We start from the raw sequence: 20,530 nt of genomic DNA, 5'->3' as shown, positions 1-20,530 counted from the left end.
GGGGTGGGGGGACGCGCCGCCACCGCGGCCGCCGCAGGATGCGCGGCGCTGCCCGCGCCGGACCCTCCGGTGAGTGGGGAGCGCTGCCCCCGAGCTGCGGGCTCCCCCCGCCGCCCCGCTCGGCCCCTCCCCGCCGCGGGGGAGGCGGGGACTCCGGTACCGGGAGGGCGGCCTTGGCGAGGGGCGGCGGTCGCGGCTTTGGGCGCGGGGCTGTACCCGTGGGGCGGGCGACAAAGAGCCGGGAGGCGGCGGGGAGGGGGTGCAGAAGGACCGGGATCCCACCGCTGCTGCCGGCGCCGCGGAATGACCCCTGCGCAGCCGGCGGGGGGAGCGGGCACGGGGGGCGGTGACTCCCAGCCGCAGCGCCGGGCAGGCCGGGGTGCTCCTGCCTGCCCAGGGCTCCGCTGCCAGGGCGAGGGATTCGCGGTGAAGTTACTACAAGGAATGACTCAGCCTGGCAGCGCCTCCGTGCTCGCCGGCGGCGGCGGTCGGGCGAGCGCCGGCAGAAGCGACGTGTGTTTACAAACGTTGTTCTTTCTTTCCCTCGGTTGTTTACTTGTTCCTGCTCCCGAGGAAGCATGTGTCGTGTGCTGGATTTTCCCATCGGTTTCTTCTTATGGCTTTCCAGTAGACTTTCAGGCTGTTGTCTTGACCAGTGCTGGCGTTTCTTTCTCACTGACCCCCAAAGTACTGGCTGCCAGTGATCCAGAAGTAGGACTGCTAATATAAGAGCTGGGAGAATTAAATGAGCTGATCTTTGTAATGCTCATGCTTCTTACTTAACGTCAGGTAGAGAGGAAATAAAAAGTCACGTCAGTTCCTGAGATACTCAGAACCAACCCAGAAATGTTAATTTAGACCTCATATGGCCCTAGCTTTCTTCTCTTGTGTCATTTGTTTTTTGTCTGAAGTAATTACATGGTATGTTCTGGTCATGAGCCATTTTTTGTGGTTTGCTTTTTAAGCTTTCACCTTTGTTTTTTTATGGGAAAGAATGAGAAGGTTAAGCTGTTTGTGTTTTTTTTCCTTCTGCTCACATAAATGTGTGTCAGAATTAGTTTGTGCCATTGGGTATATGGAGGAACTTACACTTCTGAAGGTGTGCGTTTGTAAAAGATGGTAATGTATGAGGTATGGTAAAAGACACCTTAGTAATTATAGAGAAATAATGAGGATGGAAAAACATGCTTCTTACAGTTGAAGTTTATATAGCTGAGAAGTACTATGAGGAATACTAGACCCTATAAACAGAATCAGAATCATAGAATGGTTTGGGTTGGAAGGGACCTTATAGATTATCCAGCTCTAACTGCCCTGCCATGGGCAGAGAGACACCTTGAAGGAGACCGGGTGGCTCAAAACCCCATCCAACCTGTCCCTGAATGCCTCTAGGGATGGGACATCCACAGCTTCTCTGGGCAACCTGTTCTAGTTGTCTCACCACCCTTGCAGTAAGGAATTTCTTCCTAATATCCAGTCTAAACCAATCCTCTTTCAGTTTAAAGCCATTACTCCTTGTCCTGTCCCATACATAGCCTTGTAAAAAGTCCATCTCTATGGAAATACTTCATAATAATAATGAAAATATGCACTACTACAGTATATTTAAGTTGTAATCTTGAAGAGTGTTTCATATGTAGTACCTTAGGAAGCTTTTAAAAGATGAAGCACATAAAGAAAGGGCCTTACTGTTATCTGGTGCTCTACTTTTGTGCCAAGAAACAGATATTAATAAGAAAGAAATTAGGTATTTAAACATCATTGAGTTTAAATGAAAGTGCAGGGGATATATTTTACATATTGTAACTGCTCTCTGGAACTCAAAGTGGTATTTTATTATGTTGGGAGTAGTAAAGAAAACAAATTGTTGAAGAACACAGGATAAGGAACCTTAGCTGCACCAGTTATAGAGCTAGAAATACAAACAGGATCTTTTGGGATAATGGATTACTGTAAGATAGACCTAACTGTGCTTTGGGAGTATACTATTGTTGTATGCTTTGTGCAAGTAGCTGTGTGTTTTTTAGATTGTAGAATAGTGATCTATCTTATGCTTTATTGTATTGTTCTAGACTTGTACTCAGCATAGGTTTGGGTTAGTAATCTCTGGGATCATATTCAATGGGCTGTCTCTCCCCATGTCAGGTTACTATATTTATAATTAGAAGTGTATGCAGCAGACTTATGCTGTGACTGGAGAAGAGGGCAAGGGTTATTTTGAGGTCTTTTGTGGTGTCTGTTTAAAAAACAGTGTGTCCCTGCATGTTGGCTGAACACAGCCAAGGTTACATGGTCTTGCAGAAGTTAAGGTGAAAAACTGAATTTCTAAACTGTTAGTACATTTCTTAGAACTTCAGTTATTCTCATTAATTAGGGGGTTGAGGGTATGTTTGGGATAGGAGAGCAGCACATGTTGATTTGCTCTTTTTGATAAGAGAGTGACAGTTACAGTAGTTTTTCTGTGTGTTGTCCTCTAGGGTATGTTGTCATCGGTACGTTCTTAAGTCTTTAATTGGTTAGTTTCTGTGGAGGACTGGCTCAAAGTGATGTGAGGCTCTTGAGACTTATATTGCACAGGTTGGGTGCATTCACATGTTGGGGTAAAGTGAAACAAGTTGAAATGAAAAACTGTAGTGTGTGTACCCAGCTGTCACACGAGTTACTTCAGTCATTTGGATACTACCCAAGCAGTCACGTGTCTCCTGCATATGAAATGTTGCTCAAGAAAGTTGTGCTCCTGATTTTTGGTTCACAACTCAATGACAATATATGAACAGTTTCTGAAGAGGAGGGGAAAAAAAAGTTAATACCTTACTACTTTCAAGGACCCTATTAATAGTTAGCATGCTGATGCAAAGTTTTTAATCAGTATTATTGAATAGCAAACACTTGATTATGAGATGCCAACTTACATAATAGTGTATTATACTACAGGACCTGATTGAATGCACTGATACCAAACAGACAAAAAAAGAAAAATATCACTAATATGTAGATTGCTTATCTAATTCCAAGAATTACAGAGTGTCTATTTTATAGCTGATTTGTCAAAGTAATGATTTTGGTGTACAAGTCGAAAGATCCTTACATGAATTCTTTGTTGCAAAAGCCTACAGCATAATTAATGGTGATAAAAAAATTGCTAGCAATTATTTTTGTAAACTAGTTAGCATTCTGTCATTGTGCAAAAGTCACTTGTCTATTTATGAGTTAATTCATATTGCAGATCCACTCTTTAATTTTGAATTCAGTTGAAGACGAGAAGGTGGAAGACATCATAGACGTGTATCAGCTCTTTCTGTCCCTATTTGTAACCAAGGTTGGAAGTGGGTATACTTTGTCTTTTCTAATGGGATTCATGCATAACTAAATTCTTAATAATATGTAGATAGTGTCTTAATATCAATAGTTGGACATTGTTGATAGAAATATCAAAAAAGATTTATTGACACAACGTTTTCTTTCAGAGTTTGAGATGAGGCTGGTCAGGAGAAACACCAGGGATGTCAGAGCAATTGTTGCTTGTCTTCTATCCATCTCCAGTTGTGTATTTTTTCTTTTGTTGTTCAGGTCTGCAGTCTGTGGTTTCAGCATGGTTCTGAGCTTAAACTAGCAGCAGCAGCTCAGTGTCATTTTTTGTGTCCATCCAAGATGTTGACAGTTTTGTTTGGAAACAGATTTTGCAGCTGGGCCTGCTGTCTTTATCGTATCAAGGTGAAACAATTACAATGTGCTATATATAAAGCTCTGCTAGTTTGTGCATCTAGAAAATAAGCTGTTGTAGAATCTGGTAGCCTGCTTTCTATGCGAAAAGGCTTCAGTGCTGTATGAATTTCTTTCTGACATGTGTTGATTACTTGTTTATTGAAAGTAAAATGTAAAATTGCTTTGTCGACTAGTCGGGTTCCAAATGTCCTGTGTCTGTCTTGCTGTGTAATGCCATAGGCTCAATAAGAATGACATGCAAGCATTTGAGAGCAGCTCTGCTTAAGTAATGTTCTAATGAGTCTCTGACTTCAGAACATGCTTTTATTTTTTCCTTAGGAAATAGCTCATGTTTTCTTACCTCCTAAGACTTACTTGTGCAACTGGATTTTTGCTTTTTCAGGAAAGCAGGAAAGTTGTGGTAGTGGTGAAATAGAGAGTTCAGTATTTCAGTTGCATTGTCTTTTTATTTGGAGGGATTAGGTGGAAGTAGTAACTGTATGATACATCAATCTTCATTATTATTCTTGAAGATGTGTTTGACAGGCCAGTATGCTGTTTTCATTTCAAACAGATTGAAAACAATATGTATTTTAGAGTTAGAAAGCAGCACTGAAGAACTAATTAAAGGCAGAGTTTTACTTGTATTATTCAAATTAAAAAAATCATAACACTTAGGAAAGCTAAAATATTAATTCTGTAAGAGTTGCACTTTGCTGAGATGAGATCCAATTTATAAATATTTGAGGTAGCTGTTAATAAATTCTGAAATTTTACTTTGATTTAGTGTTCAGGTTCTCTTTTGTAACTGACTTATCTGCCATTTTATTTTATTTTTTTTTGTAGAACGTGTTCATGCTGCATTCTGTAAAATATGCTCTTCTGTGTGTTGTAGATATGGCTGCAGCACTTTTTGTTCTATAGTGTTTGAATGGTGTTTTTTTCCTGATATAGCAGAGACTCTTAATGTCAGTGGTTTATCTCAAACTTTGTTTTGAGTTTGTTGATGCCAAGTAGCTCTGCTGGTATGTCAAAGGTGTGGAAATTTGACCCTTATTTATTGTAGTTGTGCTTAGGATAGACAGTTCTTGCTGACAGAATGGTACTTTTATTCATACAGTTTTCCTTCCATCCTCCAGAGTGTGTATTTTTATTAAATTCAAATGAAGCAGAAATTCTTATGTAAGAGTATATTGTGTAACTGGACTAGAAGCTCTCTTCTAATACATTGTGCTTATGCTATATTGCAAATATTCTACTAGTAAACTCAGCATGAGTTTATATGTCTATTTAAAAATATTCCTTACAAGTAGTCATGTTGCCTGCTGATTGAGAGAGACTTGATTCTCAGTGAGCGGTTTAAAAATATGACTCAAAATTCTCAGTTCTATCTGAATGAAGGGTGGGGGGAGCGGTAACGTGTAAACTTTCGTGTATGTTTTATGTGAAGGGCTTAGTGGTAAAATACCTATAAATTTCAAAAGGCAAATATAATATAACAACAATTTCACATGCACACTATGGCTGCATACAGCACAACCAGGGTTTGGTAAAGAGGAGTACAGTTTTACTACATCAGCTGCTGTGAGTTGTGGTTTTTGTTGGTTTTCTTAGTTTTATTTTGTTTTTTAGTGAGGTTATGTAGTTCTTAAGTTGGTAATATTCCATGGAGGGATTTATTAGTGCTGTTTGTTAGCTGTTTTAAACTAGCAAAGACTTATATCCCAGAAAGATAAAGAAGGGCAGATGAAAATTAGGAAACACTTTCTTGAGATAAGAGACAATTCAATATTCTTCAAACACATCCTGCAGCCTTTTTCATTTCTGAACATGTTGCTGTTATCTTCTTTCAAATTGATGCCAGTAGAGATCTGAAGGTGATTTGTAATTATGTGGCATCCAACAAGAATCTAGACTTGATTTCTGAATATGTATTCCTAGAGAGGCTGGGGGTTATATTGGCTCTGCATCTCACTGATAGTCCTGTACTTACCTGTTTCAGATACCACTGAAATAAAAAAGAATGTTGATGAAGGGCAGGAAGTTCATAGGTGACATGTGAATTGTAAGTAACTTTAAAAAAATTGAGAAATTTCATCTTTAGATCATGAAATTCAAATGCTAAATTTATAAACATCCATATGGATAAGAAAAATTTGAAACCAGTTTGGAAGTTGCAAATTATTCAAACATTTTTCCAAGATGGTGGTGCATTTCCTTATTACTGGAAAACTTTAATGTTATTTGAAAGGGTGATTGCATATGAATAGAAATTAATTCAGGAAGAACCTGAGACTGTTATGTAGGCAGTCAGACTAAATCATAATGACTTTTACTTGTCTTACATTTCGTTATTTTCAATCTTTTACTTTCTTTTCTATCTGTAGTGCTTTCATTTCTGTGAAATAATTGACATTTAATCAGTGTTAATTTCTGTGATTTCATCTTTTAAAGTGGGTCTGGCCAAGAGTTTTCTCTTTTCTACATAAAAGAGAAAAAAGCATTATAATGGTATATCTAGAGAGGGGAGGACAGGATGAGCGGCCTCTTAGACTGCATTTTGAGAAACTCTGTCCTGAATTGCATCTCTAATAATTGCCCATTTTTAAGTTGTCTTAGCCTGCTCTTTAAGAGGATGCTGGTTTTTTTTTTTTTTTTTTTTTTTTTTTTTAATAGGTTTGCATTTATAAGCAACCTACTAGTAACTGAGGATGACATGGGCAGTTAGGAGTGTGATGCCTTCTGAAAATTTTTACTTGTCTTCTTGAATGATGGTTCCAGTGTTTGGTATCCTCTGTATTCATTGGCCTCTTCCCAGCCTTAGTTAAAGTTTATCAGTTTGTGGAGCTGTGTGGTGAACCAGATCAGGGAATCAATTTGAGCTGTTGGTATCGTGGGGAAGTAAGCTGTTTCTAACTTGTTACAGGAAAGTAATCCAGTTTATTCCAGAGAAGTATAGACAGTTGCACCACTGAAAGTTGATGCAGGGAAAGGAGCAGGAAAACTGGCTGAGGAAGGGGATTCCTAAATCTGGTGCTCTTTTCTCTAACCAGTGTTCATGGTCTTGGTTAACCAGAGAGAGCGTGTTAGTGGAAGAAGCACTCGTGCTGACTTGTCTGAGTTTGGTGCAAGAAAGGAATTTTTGTTGTCTGTTTCTTGCAGAATTGTTTCCAAATACTGTAAGTTTTTTACATGCTAATTATTTTAGAGTATATGTCTAGAGGGAGAACCTTCCCAGCAGTATGAAGTCAGTCAGTAACTTGAATAAACCCACCTGAAGCTCCACTTACCCAAGAGCACCATTCTTTGCAAAGTGAATGTATTAATCTCTGTAATTTGAGGGAGGCTTGTACGCTACAAATGCCTTTGAAATGGCAAAATTATACATTAAAAACCGAAAAATCTGACAAAACCTTCAGTTAACTTCGCAAAAACCGAGGTACAGACAGCTGTGGAAAGACTTGTTTCCATCAATTAAAAAACAAAACAAAACAAAAAAAAAAAGGAAAGAAAGAAAAAGGATACTACAGGCTGTGGGCTGTTTCCTAGCAATAAGATTGTCAGGAATCCTTGGTTTGTTTTCTGACTTGTACCTGCTAACTGAGGCACAGAAGTTTCACTTTCTATCATGTAAGAGATGTGGGGTTTTGAAAAATGTGGTAAAATTGTGTTTAACTGTTGAAGGAGAAAAACTTTTGTCTGATCTAATATATGGATTGTGCTTTGGCAGCTCCTCAAATCAGTGAAACCTGCCGTGTAAATAGATGCTAACCATCAGATCTCAAGTTTTATAATTATGTACATATGGAGTCATGACACAGTGTCTAATAATGTGCTTGTTACCTCATGAATGTGTTTCAGACTCTTGCTTTCCTAGAATTCACAATGTAAGTTTTGTCTGAACTTGTAAGAAGCTGCATTGTTTTGGGCCATGCCAGTTTCAAAGCTACACTTAAATGCACCATGTTTTCTTGCCTGCACAGATGCGGTTGTTTTTGATCTCCGGCTGTTTCAGTGTTGATGTTGTTGAGGATCTGTGAAGGTATTGTGGCACATACATTGCTGAGGGAGGAGCTTCCATGTAATTCAGAGTTGCAGAGTTGAATATGATGGTGATGTGTAACTCAAGTATTAAGTTAGTATTATATAAAATGATTCATATTAAAGGAAGGGGAGGGGGAAAGAAACCTCTTATACTATGAAATACTGAATTTAGTGACTTTTGAAATTCCACTTAGGCGCTTAGGGATGTTTCCTGGTTGCTCTGCAGAATTGCAGCTTATTTCTTGTGTTGAGTGGAAAAGACTTACTTTACTGACCAGCAGCTGAGTTTGAGAGCTGCTAACAACAAAGTGACTGTTGGAGTTGCTGTAATTAAGTAACCGCCTCTGTGCCTGATGCACATCTCAACACAGTATAAACAGAGCTCCAGATGGCACCTTACAGATGTCAGGGGTTGACAGTCTTTCTTTAAGACTACAGTGTGGCTTGAACATGAAGTTTATAGGCTTTGATATAAGATGGTAATGGGAGATAGGATCTCCACCTGCAATAACATATATCTCTGTGATTAGATGAGGTCTTCTGGTTAAATTTATTTTGGAGGAGTGGGGGATGAAATTATTCTCTGCAGTTGGGTGGCAAGGAGCTCTACTATTTCTTTATCACATAGCTTAGGATTCTTTTTTTTTTTTTTTAGTCTTTCTTTCAAGTTTTTAAAGTGCCTTTTAAAGCATATTTCCTTTCAACAGTTGGTTATCCAGAAAAAGGTATACATTTGCATTGTAGTTTAGAAACATAACCATTTCTGTTGCATAAAGCATTACTAAAGAATGTGTACCCTCACAATGAGGTCATTCTTTCTATTCTTCTGGTGGTGGTGGCAGTAATCTTCTGCAAAATTAAGATATTTCTGGTTAGATGCATTGGTTGCAGTTGAAAGAAAGCTCCTTGAAGTCTGCTTTTAGAGAGGATCTTACAACTAACATGAAGAAAAGTCTTAGTGTCATTAAATTCAGCTTCAATTTCTATTTTCATTTTCCTTTCATACTAGGATTTATGTGCTATAAAATACTTTGTGGAGTCTGCAAGTTGGAGCAAGAGAGCATTTTTTGAGAGGGGCACCTAAAAAAAAAAAGGAAGTGGAGGTAGAAGACAGGTTTATAGAAGAAAACATAATGAATTGTAAGGAACATTCTGCACTGGTCTGTTATACAGTTGCCTAAGTTGAAGTGAAACAGGAAATCCTGCTCTAAAAGGAGAGGAGAAAAAGGTGAAATCACAGGAGTTGCAGCATCTCAAAGGGAAACCTTAAGATTTGTTATATGGAAATAAAGCACAGTTTCATAGCATGTTAATGTGCTCCAAAGTTGACTCTCTATCTCCAGAGGTAATAAAGGTATATTCCCCTTTAGGGGAGATGTTATCCAAGAAGATATTTAGTGAATGAGGAATAGCACTTGAGTCTTTTTAAGCATGTGACAGACTTGTCAGCCTTTGCCTCAGATGAATTGCCCTTTTGACAGGCAGAAATTCTGTGGTGATGTCCCGTGAGACTCCTGACCCTTGTAATTGAGGGTAACACTTATGATTCATATTGGAGACACTCTGTTACCTGTAGTGTAGCCTCAGCTGGTCTGCAGTAAGAGAAGAGAAACTTCTTTATTAGCGGTGTACAGATAACAATCATACAGAGTTATGTGAATGTCTAATAGCAGTGTGGAATGGCAGGCACTGAGCGAACAGTGAGAATCTTGCCTTGATCAGGTAGTTCTATCTGCTATCAGATTAGAGCCCCTTTCAACCTGGAGATATACATAAGGGGGAAAGAGTTTGGACCTCTTGGTTCTATCTGACCTGGAAGATGAAGCATTTTAGAAGTATGATGCTTAATGTACAGATGTGTAGCCATACTTCTCTGGGAACAAAGAGCAAGGTACCTTATATGGCGGGTGTGTTGTTGTTGTAGATGGAATTTTAAACCACTGGGTTTAAAGGAAAGCCGCAACTTTGGCATTATTCAGTTTAAATTCTTTGGAGTTAAAGAAAAAAATATCAGTATCTTCATTTGCTTAAATTCAATTTGCCATCCAGTTTATAAAGGAAGTATGGGAAATGAGATGTCAAAGACGTAGTTTAACTTGAGTAAGATAATATGGAGGAAACATAGTGACTTTAAAGTGAAGTTGATTAATGTCTCTTTAAACCCAAACAACATAAATGTTGATTTCTTTGTCCTGCCCTGACTGCTGTGTTTTGGTGTTTGAGTTTGTAAAGCTGAAAAGAATTGTACCATGAAACAATGGAACGGTCAGCGTTAGGTAATGGAACAGAGATTCTGCACTTAAGGGCAGAAATGGGTGGTTAATGTAGCCATAGGATTATTTGCAGAGTTTTGTGAAACCTATGGTACCTGTACTGTAATGACAAAAAGGAAGGGTCTGTAAACAGACCTTCATTTCGTTTTACAGATGTAACAATGAGCATATTCTGAACTAAATAAAATACATCTCCATACTTGTAAACAACATATGTTGAAAGTATTGATTGACACAGACTTCAAAAGTAGTCAGTTGTTTGAAGAGTTTATATCGTATAGGAAAAGACTGCAGTGATTGCATTGCAATGTAAATACAACACAGAGCAGTGAAATAAATGTCACAACTGACATAATGTATTCGTTGCTGGTTTTGGTGTTTTGTTAGCTAATGTAACAAAGTATACGTATTCTGAATTAATTACAGAAGCTGTTTCTACTTTGGGCTATTCTTACTTAGATGTCATCTCATTCTTTTTCTTATATTTATATCTACCATATTTTGTCTGCCGTGGCAGCTGTTACAGAAATTTCAAATGTTCAGCTGTTTTTTTTTCATGATGTTACTGATAATTTGTGGCAGTTTCTCATACAAATTTCCATCCCATAACTTCAAGGATCTAGTTTATAGGATAGTGTGGATCTAATGCTGCAAATCACACAGTTTAAAAAAATAATCTGGTTGGATTAGTCATTTGTGGTTTTGTCTGATTACATAGTTAGCAGCTCTGTCTTCAGTAGCTGTCAAATTTTGTAATTGTTCGACCTCTATTAAAACGAATTAAAATAATTTGAGCACAATAACACAAAAACTTGAAACTTGTAACACTATGTAGCAGTTTAATACTAAAAAAATTTTAAAAAAGCCTGAAGTTCTCCTAATGGCCTGTTGTGGTAATACAAGAAGAAGAATAATAAAATGCTTATGGATATATTCTGTTGAAGCTTGATGGTGTTACTTTCACTCCAAGCTTATTTTAAGAACTTACGTTACTGCTGAATAATAATGTTCTGGAATATTGGGAACAAACTTAAAGGCTAATTTGTGATATGTAGCTGACCTTGCTTGTTTGTCTGCAGTAACCTGACCTTTGAAGGAAAAGAAACTTAGGCAACTGTGATGAGTTTCATACATTCCTCCCCTCATAACTAATCTGGGACTCTGTTCAGAGTCAGACATATGTTGTCCAGACAAGCAAGACTAGGGAGAGCTCTCAAAATTCATTTTCTTCCAGTGTTGCAAAAACAGGCATCTGGAGAGAGGCACTGGACATAGCTCCTGCTGAGGGAAGGGAGGACTGCAGCCTGTCTTTGTTGGACATCAGTGAGTCTGTAGGAGAGGCTGCTGTTAAAGGCGCGTATTCTCTGAAACCTTTCTTTACACAATTCCTTTCTTCCTGAAAGCATTCACTGAAATTATGACAACCTTGGGAGTGGATGACTTGTGTGTACTTATGTGAATTCTACTTTTTTTTTTAATTTAATTTTATTTTTTTTTTTTAAGGAGTAGTCTAATACAAATTTGTCCTGCATGTGTTAGTGTAGTTCTTTTGCCCCCAGGACTGTTGGCTAAAATGTTGGGTGGAACAAATACCACTTGTTTTTTGTCTCCTTAATGGTTGCAAAGGAATTACAAGACTAGAGATTCCTGTGTCGTGATCCTAGTTTGCAGCATAGGTGTTTCAGTAGTTTTGTGTTACTGTGCATTACTTTGATCTAAAGCAAATACTCATAAATTCATTTTGCTCAAGTGCAGCTCCTGATTGATGATAACTAAACTGGAGGAAGACACTTCCATTACCATTTTTCTAGTGGTAGTACTTAAGCACATTGCTTATTTCCCTTTTATTGTACCTTTCCTTCTGACAAAATGATGTGTGCATTTTTCATAGGAGTAAAGAGGGAGTGGACAGGAGGGAGGAAGATAATGTCTCTGTTCTGTGCCCATAAAATAACTTTTTTTCCCTTGTCGTAAGGTTTGAAATTTGGGACAAAGCGTTTGATTTAATGTTAGTAGCATGAGTTGTATAAAATGGTTTACACCTTCTAATGGTTTTCAGGCTTCAGCAAGCCTATTTTTAGTAATGGATTATCACCCTTTATAGTGCCTGATCATCTTCTCAGAAAGCTTGCTGGGGCATTAGCATGATAGAAATAGTGTTTGTTTGCAGTTTGGAGTTTGATTGTGCACTTGCTTTACTACCCTGAGCCCAACTGCTCATCAACACATTCCTTGCCAAGGGCTCCTTCTCCTTTGGCACTGCTACTTAACTGAAAACAGTTAAAATGAACTAGGGTAGCCTAAAAAGATCACTTTTGGTAATCTGGCTCATTTTGATTGTTGCAGTTTCCACTGTAGTTTAAAAAGCAGTTCTGGGAGAGGAAGCCCCTGGCAATGATGCCAATGACAAGCAGCTGGGAATGGTTAACATCTTCAGTTTATTTAAAGGAGAATTTAGAATAAATCAATCTAACACATGTTTTGAAAGTAGGCAAGTGGCTTAGCATAATAGGTTACCTTGTTTCGGGTGAGGAAGGTGACGCTGATTCCTGAAGGAGTCTGTTGGAGATAGCTGTTCATTCAACATCAGTAGCTTGTGTACCTTTTGATGCTGGATTTTCTTAGATAAATTGCATGTGTTATGACTTTTGCTGTTGCTCTCAGTATCATTGTATCAGCATTCTGCACTGGTTCTGAACAATAATTTCAGTTACTGGAAACGCAAGCAGTTCCTTTTCAACGAACTAAAATTCTCTCCTTGTAAATACTCAAAAGTATCATTAATAGTTACTTTAACAAAACTCATGGGCAAAAGTGTTCAGGTGTGTAACAGTTCTGGGCAGATTTGTAACTGGATAGCGTTATTAATTAAAAAACAACTACCGTATAATTATTCTTCTGGCATTGACATGCACTGATTTCTGGGTTAGATGCAATTATGACCATAAAATCCTGGCATTTTAATAACACCTGTAATTGCATTTTCGTATCTTTTCTTTTCAGATCTTCTCTGGCTTTGAACAACCATGCTACTCTGTTGCCAAAAATCAAGTAAAGCGAATGTGTGCAGTTACTCTCCTCTTGAATTTGAAGAAGGTGGTAACTTTGTATAGTGCCTGGAGGTAATTCTTTCTTTGCTAGAAGTTAAAAAGTTGGAGACTGCTGATGCATGGCAGATGCTGTCATAAATATTCTTGATCTTGATAATGTTTCTCCTTTCTGTGTTAGTTAGGTTTAGCATTATGGTATTGAGGGGTAAATGATTTAAAATTTCACTTTGTGTATGAGATGAACACATTCTCTCATATTTCACTTCAGCCTGGAAAGAATGTTTATGTGAAAGATGGGTACTATACATGCCTTTTACTATGGTTAGATTGAAAAGGGCTTATTTTTTTTTCTGTGTGCTCCATGCTGCTTGCTTGAAACATTGTGTTATTTAATGTTTGTTTCTAATTCTACCTGGATCCCAGTCACAAATACATTCTTTGTGAAAAGAAGGTTATGCGCAGGAGACCGATCAATTCGGAAACTTAGTCCAAAGAATTTAGTAATAAATAAATAATCGTTAGCTTGTTCTTGGTGTTCAACAGTTTTTACCTATCTAATAATTTGGTTTATAGAATATGTTCATGTCCCAATACACAATGGAACTATTGCCACTTAGTACAGTAGAGTTCAAGTGTAAGGACAACAAAACTCTGTTCAGATCAAATTATTTAGCTGGGGCTTTTTTACCGCAGGTGTTTCTGAAGTCTTGATGTGAAAATGCATGTTTTAACTAGTTTATGTACTATAATTAATGCTTGAGAAATATGTGGAAAGCCACTCTCTTGTAAAAAAAGCTCTTTTGACTTTCTGAAATAATTACTCTGGTAAAACCTCTCCCCTCTCCTCATTTTAATGGCATGTTATTTTTATCTGTGGTCTGTCAGTTTTTCTGGGTGTAGGCAAAGAGATAAAGGCAAATTCAGATTAAGTTGAGAGTTCTACAGTTAGCTGTGTAGATCTTGTATATGTGTTCAGGGAAGGAGGGGCCACTTATAGTACCTGTGTAGTAATTTGATCGAAAAAGTCTTTTATATAATGATATAAAAATATTACTTAGTGGCTAAAACTTTTACAGCTCAACTTTTTGTAACTCCTTCCACATAACAAAAAAAAATTCAGGTCTTTAGTGGCTGCAGTGTTATTCTGCAGCAACTTTGTTAGTGTGGCAGAAATTACTCATGAACTTCCTAGCTCCTATGGAGGAGAAGAGAAAAAAGGCTGAGAAGTAAGGAGTATTTCAGTGATAAGATCTCAGATCTCAATGTTTTATGAAGCAGGTCAAGGTTTTTCATCTGTCACATACACTGGAAAAGCCTGTGCATATAGTTGCTCCTCCAGGCGCCTGTGGGGCACGGGACTGAAAATGCATCCTGTGTGTTGGGCTGCACATTCTTTCTTACATACTCTATATTTGCCATTGGTGACAAAGAAGGTAGCTACAGATTTAGCAAATACTGATAACAGAGGAAAATATTTTTTAAAACTATTACTTATTGTGGAGGAATACAAAAAGGAAATCTACCTTTTTTATTTCCCTTTTTTTTTTTTTTTTTTACCAATGCTTCAATATGTCTGAATGAAGAAAGTATGGATAGGGATATTAGTGAGCAGACAGACTTTGTAGCTGTAAGTTGAGGAAGGTCATGCTGCTGTTTGTAAAATCTAGAAAGGATGTCTGGAAATAACTGTATCAAGGGCTTTAACAATATATTTCATAATTGAGACAAACCAGATAATGATCTGGGATGGTGACCTCTGCAACTGGAAGTCACATTTTTTTAAATTTTTTTTTAATTTAATTTTTTCGTTCTCAGTATATATTTCCTTGTGTTCTTCTAACCATCTGCACATGCAGAGACTTACCTTGCCCATGTTTCTGATCAGAGGAGCATCTCTATCTTTAGAAATAGATAAAGAACTGTGGAATGTGAGGGATTATGTATTCACCCACTGTTTATCTGAAAGTATTTTTTCAAAAGCACGTGCGTGTCTTTTTCATAGCTCATGTAAAACTAACACTTGAAATTTTTGTTTCAGTTTCTAAATGATTTTATCAGTGGAAGTTATAAACTTCAGAGACCTAAAGAAATCATCATGAAGCTATATGTATTTTTGGTCAACACTGGAACTACCCTTACGTTTGATACTGAACTTGCTGTGCAAAAGTAAGAGAGTAAATTAATTGTATATTGCTTGATTTTTTAAATTAAAAAGCATATATAGTTGTTATATACTAGATTCTTGATAGATAATACTCAGTTATATTTTTAGTGTGTTGGTATAGTTTTCTCACAGGTGTTCATTTATTTGAGTGGATTTTGGTTGTGGGTTTTTTTCATTTTTTTGTGATTTGCATTTTCAATGCCTTGCCAGGTGATTCTTTGTGTTTGAGATCCCATGAAAGAGTAGAGAGGTTATTTACTTTCTGGAGCAGTGACAGAGACTGACCTACTCTTAGCTGAGTCTGGTAGTATTTTTGCTGCTTTTTGAAAAAAACTGTCAGAATGACTTCTGGTCTTTTGTGCTCTTTTACTGAATGGTGTTTTTATTTATGATTCCTCTGTAAGAGTTTTGTTTTTCACTGACTGACATCATAGAAGAAGTTGTGGAGGTTTTCCTTTTTCTCCTGTCAGTATGCTTATCCTGAAGAAAATGTGTGCTCTTTAATGTTTTTAGATTAGATGTTAAAGAATTGGCATGAAGGGTTTTGTGTCATTTTCTGGATGGGTAAAAGTGGGTTCTGTCCTGTGCTGTAAGGCTCCAAAATGTTTTACATCATCTTGATTGTAAAACTTGAACCTCTGAATGCCCAATTGCCTAAACCATTATCAGTTATAGGATCACAGTTAAGTCCCAATAAGTCTCCTGTTTGTACTTTTTTTGCTGCGTACCAAAAGCATCTTTCAAATGTATGCTTTGTGTTGTATCCTTTTTTCACTGTTTTCATGTGCAAGACACATTGTAGGTAGCAAGAGCCAAGCTTACCTGCTGTCTTTGTGCTCTGCCAGTGATGAATGAGTTACAACAAGTAGCTGTGCTTAAAAGACTTCTACCATGGATTTTGTACTCAAATGCATTGTTTTCTTTCTCCTGAATTCCTGTTTGTAATTTTCGTGACTCAGCAAGTGAATTCAGATTCTGAAAATTGTTTGTGGTGGAGGGGTTCTAAGACTGTGTCTACTGATTGTTTTTGTATGCTGTTCTCTAAAGCCTGTTGACACACAGGGTATTATGAGTATGAAATACTGTTTCAGCCACTCTGGTTCTGCCAGGTCATTTGCAGATGTGCCCATACCCCTGTATGGTGTCCTAGTACATTTAGACATTACACTTCTAAATCGTGGTGAGTGAGGTACAACATCTGAGCTGCCATTCCAGGCTCCTAATAATCCAGTGGGGGCCAACTTTTTGCTGATTTGGATAGCTGTTTGAAAAAGAAGCTTTCCAGCAAGTGAACCAAATGAAATCAGGGACTCTTCAGTTGAACTGTTTAATATCTTATTCTGTATATCTGTACATATGGACTTGGTCTTTCTAGGAAGACTAACTTTCTTGGGTTCTTTGCCTGTTTCCTTGTACATGGACAGGCCAAACTATCTTCCTAAAGACCATGGAGATGATAGGTGAATGGTTACTGTAATACAACTAGTAAGTACAAGCTTGTGCTCATGAGAGGTTTGTAATGAGTTTGTGATGTTGTGTTGAATCGTGGTTATTTTAGATAATTGATCTTTATGATCTTTATTTTTCGAGTACCATACAGCCAGTACCATTGTTATGTTTCCTGACTGTTATATCAAAACCATTGATGCTTGTGTTGATTACTGTCTTCATACTCTGAAGCTTTTTAATATCTTTGCACAGGTACTACCACTGTGTGTTATAATTTGGTTCAGTAACTGTATCAGATTAGTAAATTCTTGTTTATTTTGCTGTTTGCTTGTGTTTTAAAGAAAAAGTCTAGGACAGTCTAAAATAAGCAATAGTATCATCACCTAGAAATCCAGGTATGAGGCTGGTAAACTGAGAACAGGGATGATCTATTGATATACTGTTTCTACACTGAAAGTGTATGTGATGTTTATACAAATTTGTTGCATGTATATATGGATTGTTAAATTTCCTGTTACTATTCAGTGCTATTAATGCACTTCATGTAAGTAAATCAGTCAATTTATTAGGTGAAATTGTGCTTACATTACACATAATGAAGTGTTGATATTCTTGTCTTGTAGGGTTTTATCAAGTCAGCTCTTTGTTCATGAAGTCTGCATTAAAAGAACGTAATACAACTTTTACAGTTGTTATCCTAAATGCTTGATATGACTTAATCCAGAATTTCAGTGTACATACAGATCTTGGAAAAAGATTACCAATGATGCACCAGTAATGCAGAGGCTGTCTTCTTTTAACTGAGAGCTTATTAGTGGGATATCCAGAATGCAACATGTTATGACACTTAAAAAACTTAGAAATATGTCATTGTGCAGGATAAAAAGTAGTGCTTGTTTTAAAAATGTTCTGCTTTGACACTGACAAGTCACTTGTGCCTCTTACAGGACTATGTAAAATTAGAGACACCGATATGCTGATAGTGTCATCTTCTCTTCCCATTTCTTCCAGTGTGGCTGATCTGAAACATGCAATTCAAACAAAGTATAAGATTGCCATTCAGCACCAAGTGCTAGTAGTCAATGGAGGAGAGTGTATGGCACCAGACAGAAGAGTGTGTAGTTACAGTGCTGGAACAGTAAGTGCATACTGCATTCTTAGTCTAGGCTGTCATTTATAGGGGAAGAAAAATATGTTTTACTAAGGAATTTTTAAGTATTTTTCCACAGTATGCTGTTTGCTGGATTTCTTTGAGATTTTAACTTGTTCTTAAGACGTGTTACCCACACAGTGGAATAATTGGTGATTAAACAGTATGTTGCTTTTACTCAGTCTTTGGTTTCATTTTCTTTTTCTGAGTATAGGACACCAATCCAATTTTTTTATTCAACAAAGAAATGATCCTGTGTGAACGTCCACCAGCTATCCCCAAAACTACGTTTTCAGCAGAGAATGAGATGGAATTGAAAGTAGAAGAATCTCTTATGATGCCTGCAGTGTTTCATACGGTAGCATCACGAACACAACTTGCTGTGGTAAGTAGATTCTTACTGTATTTGCACACCAAAGGAAAATATGTCAGAGGGGAAGCTTGCTGTAAAATACGAAGTAGTTTGTTCAAAAGGCAGTAAGAACAGCATGCTAGTGATGATGTATTCTTCAGAGCCTTTATCTCAGAGTATTTCAAGGTAAGTATTGAAATGTACTTGCTTCTTGAGCGTGTTCAGAGCTTCTTTCAAAAGCATAATGTAAGACACCTTTATGGATGGATATGTTTACACCATTTGCAAAATAAAAGCAATCTGGTTGCTTTGGACGTATGCCTTAATGTACTACCTTGTTTTCAGTGTCCTCTGTTTGCCTCAACCTGAAATCAGAAAAGTAACTTCGGAAATGTTGTTAACCCAAGTAGAAAATTAGCAGTATAATTTTTAAAAGCACCTTGCCAAGCTTCTGTTTCATGTTATGTGTCTAAACAACTGGTGAGGAATTAATAAAACTAAGCTTCCTTTTGCTAAAATTCAGATGGCCTGTTATTGAGTACTGGATTTTACTTGCATATATTTACTTGCAAACTAGTCAGAATCCCAATTTGATTACTTTTGTGTTATTTTAATTCAGAGAACTCGTTTCCTGCAGTGTGGTCAGTAAGATACCAAGTGTGCATGCAGTAGGAGCAGCAATTTTTTGGTGTGTTCAAAAAAATGACACAATGCCTTCAGTAGATGGGCTGATTTGTGTTTCTTCATGTTGGGAACTGATCTAATTTCTTTTCAATTTTTACATTTAAATATATTAAATATATTTAATATCTCTAAAGATTATTTAAGGTTCCGATGGTGGGAGAATGGTTATATGTAGCACTTTGCACAAAATGAATGGTAATATATGTTTTGGTAATAAAATTTCTTGGTTTCAGTGACAACTTTTTTGCAGTCTAGAAGAAAATTTAGTGCTTGAAATGGCTAGATTTTAATGCCATACAGCTGAATTCAGAGAAAAGTATTGTCTTGCTTATAGTACAGAGATCTTGTTTTTTCCATTGACATCCTGACCTGTTGGGAGGGGGAATTTTTACTAAATAATCTGACCTTGACATACTATTTGATTTAAGGCAAGGATTGAGTCCAGTAGACTCCTTCTCTTTCTCCCACCTGTTGACAGTTCTTGCTGACTTTGTAAATAGGGCCTTGAGTTACTGGGTATCTGTGAATCACATGACTGTCATAGAGGAAAGAGTGGATATCAATGTGAATTCAGCTAAGGAGTGGGAGGTTTTCAATTGTGCTCCTTGAAGAGTGTGAGGATTCTGGGTTTTAGCAGCTGAAACTGAAAGTGGTTTAAAACCTTTTCTTGTGAAGTGCTAAGAGGAGGTTATAAAATAAGCAAGACTGGTAGCTGCTAAATACTTAACATTGATTTGATATGAAAGGGGGACTGTGGTATATGGTCTTTGTGTTTGTGTTTTACTTAGGGTAATGAAAGTGAAAGGTGGTGGTACTCAGTCTCACATTTCTCATGGTTGATATTTTATCTTCTCCATCCCATCTCCTATTTTCTGGTCTTAAAAATTCTTAATATTGCTTTCAGTTTGATGTAGTTGCTATATAATGATGGAACATACTTAATTACTCTGGAATAAGCTTTTTTTATTCCAGGAATTTTATTGCTACTTAGACTTGAAAAAGATTGTTGGTGCTACCTAAGCTTCCCCCTTGATTCTGAAGGTTGCATTAATATGAAGAGCACAAGAGTTTATTGCAGTGTTTGTGCTTTTAAATATGCTATTTAGATCTTTACTGACTCATTCTGATGGCAGGTTTGTAATACTATATATTTAGGTACAGACTGGAAAGTTTATGTAGAGAGAGTGATCTTGAGTTGATTTGTAAAAGGAAAATAAATCTTTCCATACTCGATGACACTTATTAGTATTATTGAAGGATGGGGTGGAGGGGAAGAATTCAGTATTTAAAGGTCTTTAAACTTGAATCTAAGTAGAATGGAGGTTTTATTTTTAGCCTGCAGATTTACCTTTGGGAAGATTATTATTTGTTCCCCACTTCTGCCAGTTCTTCCCTGCTTGTAAAAGGGCTGCAGTGACAGTAGACTTTTTTTTGGTGAAAAACTTGGAAATTTATTTAAAGACTAAATAGGTAGTAATATTCGTAAATCTGAAATGCCTTTACACCCACAGTTAATTTTGTCCTAGATGTTAAATCTTTTAAAGCCACAGGATGTGTGTTAGGCTGTGAAAATGAATTGGGTACTTCTCTGGGGTGTCAGGGGAATGACAAAGCTGTCATGTGTGGTGGAAGATGAGTAAATAGTCTGTTGTGATTTCA

General features: G+C 37.3%; 1 protein-coding gene across 3 annotated transcripts in view; it reads left to right on the top strand.

Annotated features, from left to right (window-relative positions):
* Positions 1-20: 20 nt before the first annotated feature.
* RB1CC1 (RB1 inducible coiled-coil 1) overlaps positions 21-20,530 on the top strand; it is a 72,266-nt gene continuing 51,756 nt past the window's right edge. The window contains exons 1-5 of one of the 3 annotated variants that reach the window (XM_027638608.1): positions 21-69; positions 13,026-13,144; positions 15,111-15,238; positions 17,697-17,823; positions 18,050-18,220. In XM_027638608.1, the coding sequence (XP_027494409.1) occupies positions 15,168-15,238; positions 17,697-17,823; positions 18,050-18,220 (369 nt within the window). In that variant the 5' untranslated portion in view covers positions 21-69; positions 13,026-13,144; positions 15,111-15,167. Of the gene's footprint in view, positions 70-3,691; positions 3,715-13,025; positions 13,145-15,110; positions 15,239-17,696; positions 17,824-18,049; positions 18,221-20,530 lie in introns of those variants that run through there. The other 2 variants (XR_003526891.1, XR_003526892.1) reach the window with 2 other exon arrangements.

The sequence above is a fragment of the Corapipo altera genome, unplaced genomic scaffold (assembly GCF_003945725.1).
Source record: "Corapipo altera isolate COAL_440 unplaced genomic scaffold, ASM394572v1 49, whole genome shotgun sequence".
Classification (NCBI taxonomy): domain Eukaryota; kingdom Metazoa; phylum Chordata; class Aves; order Passeriformes; family Pipridae; genus Corapipo; species Corapipo altera.
Note: the sequence above shows the minus strand (reverse complement) of the source record. Positions and strands in the feature narration are given on the sequence as shown.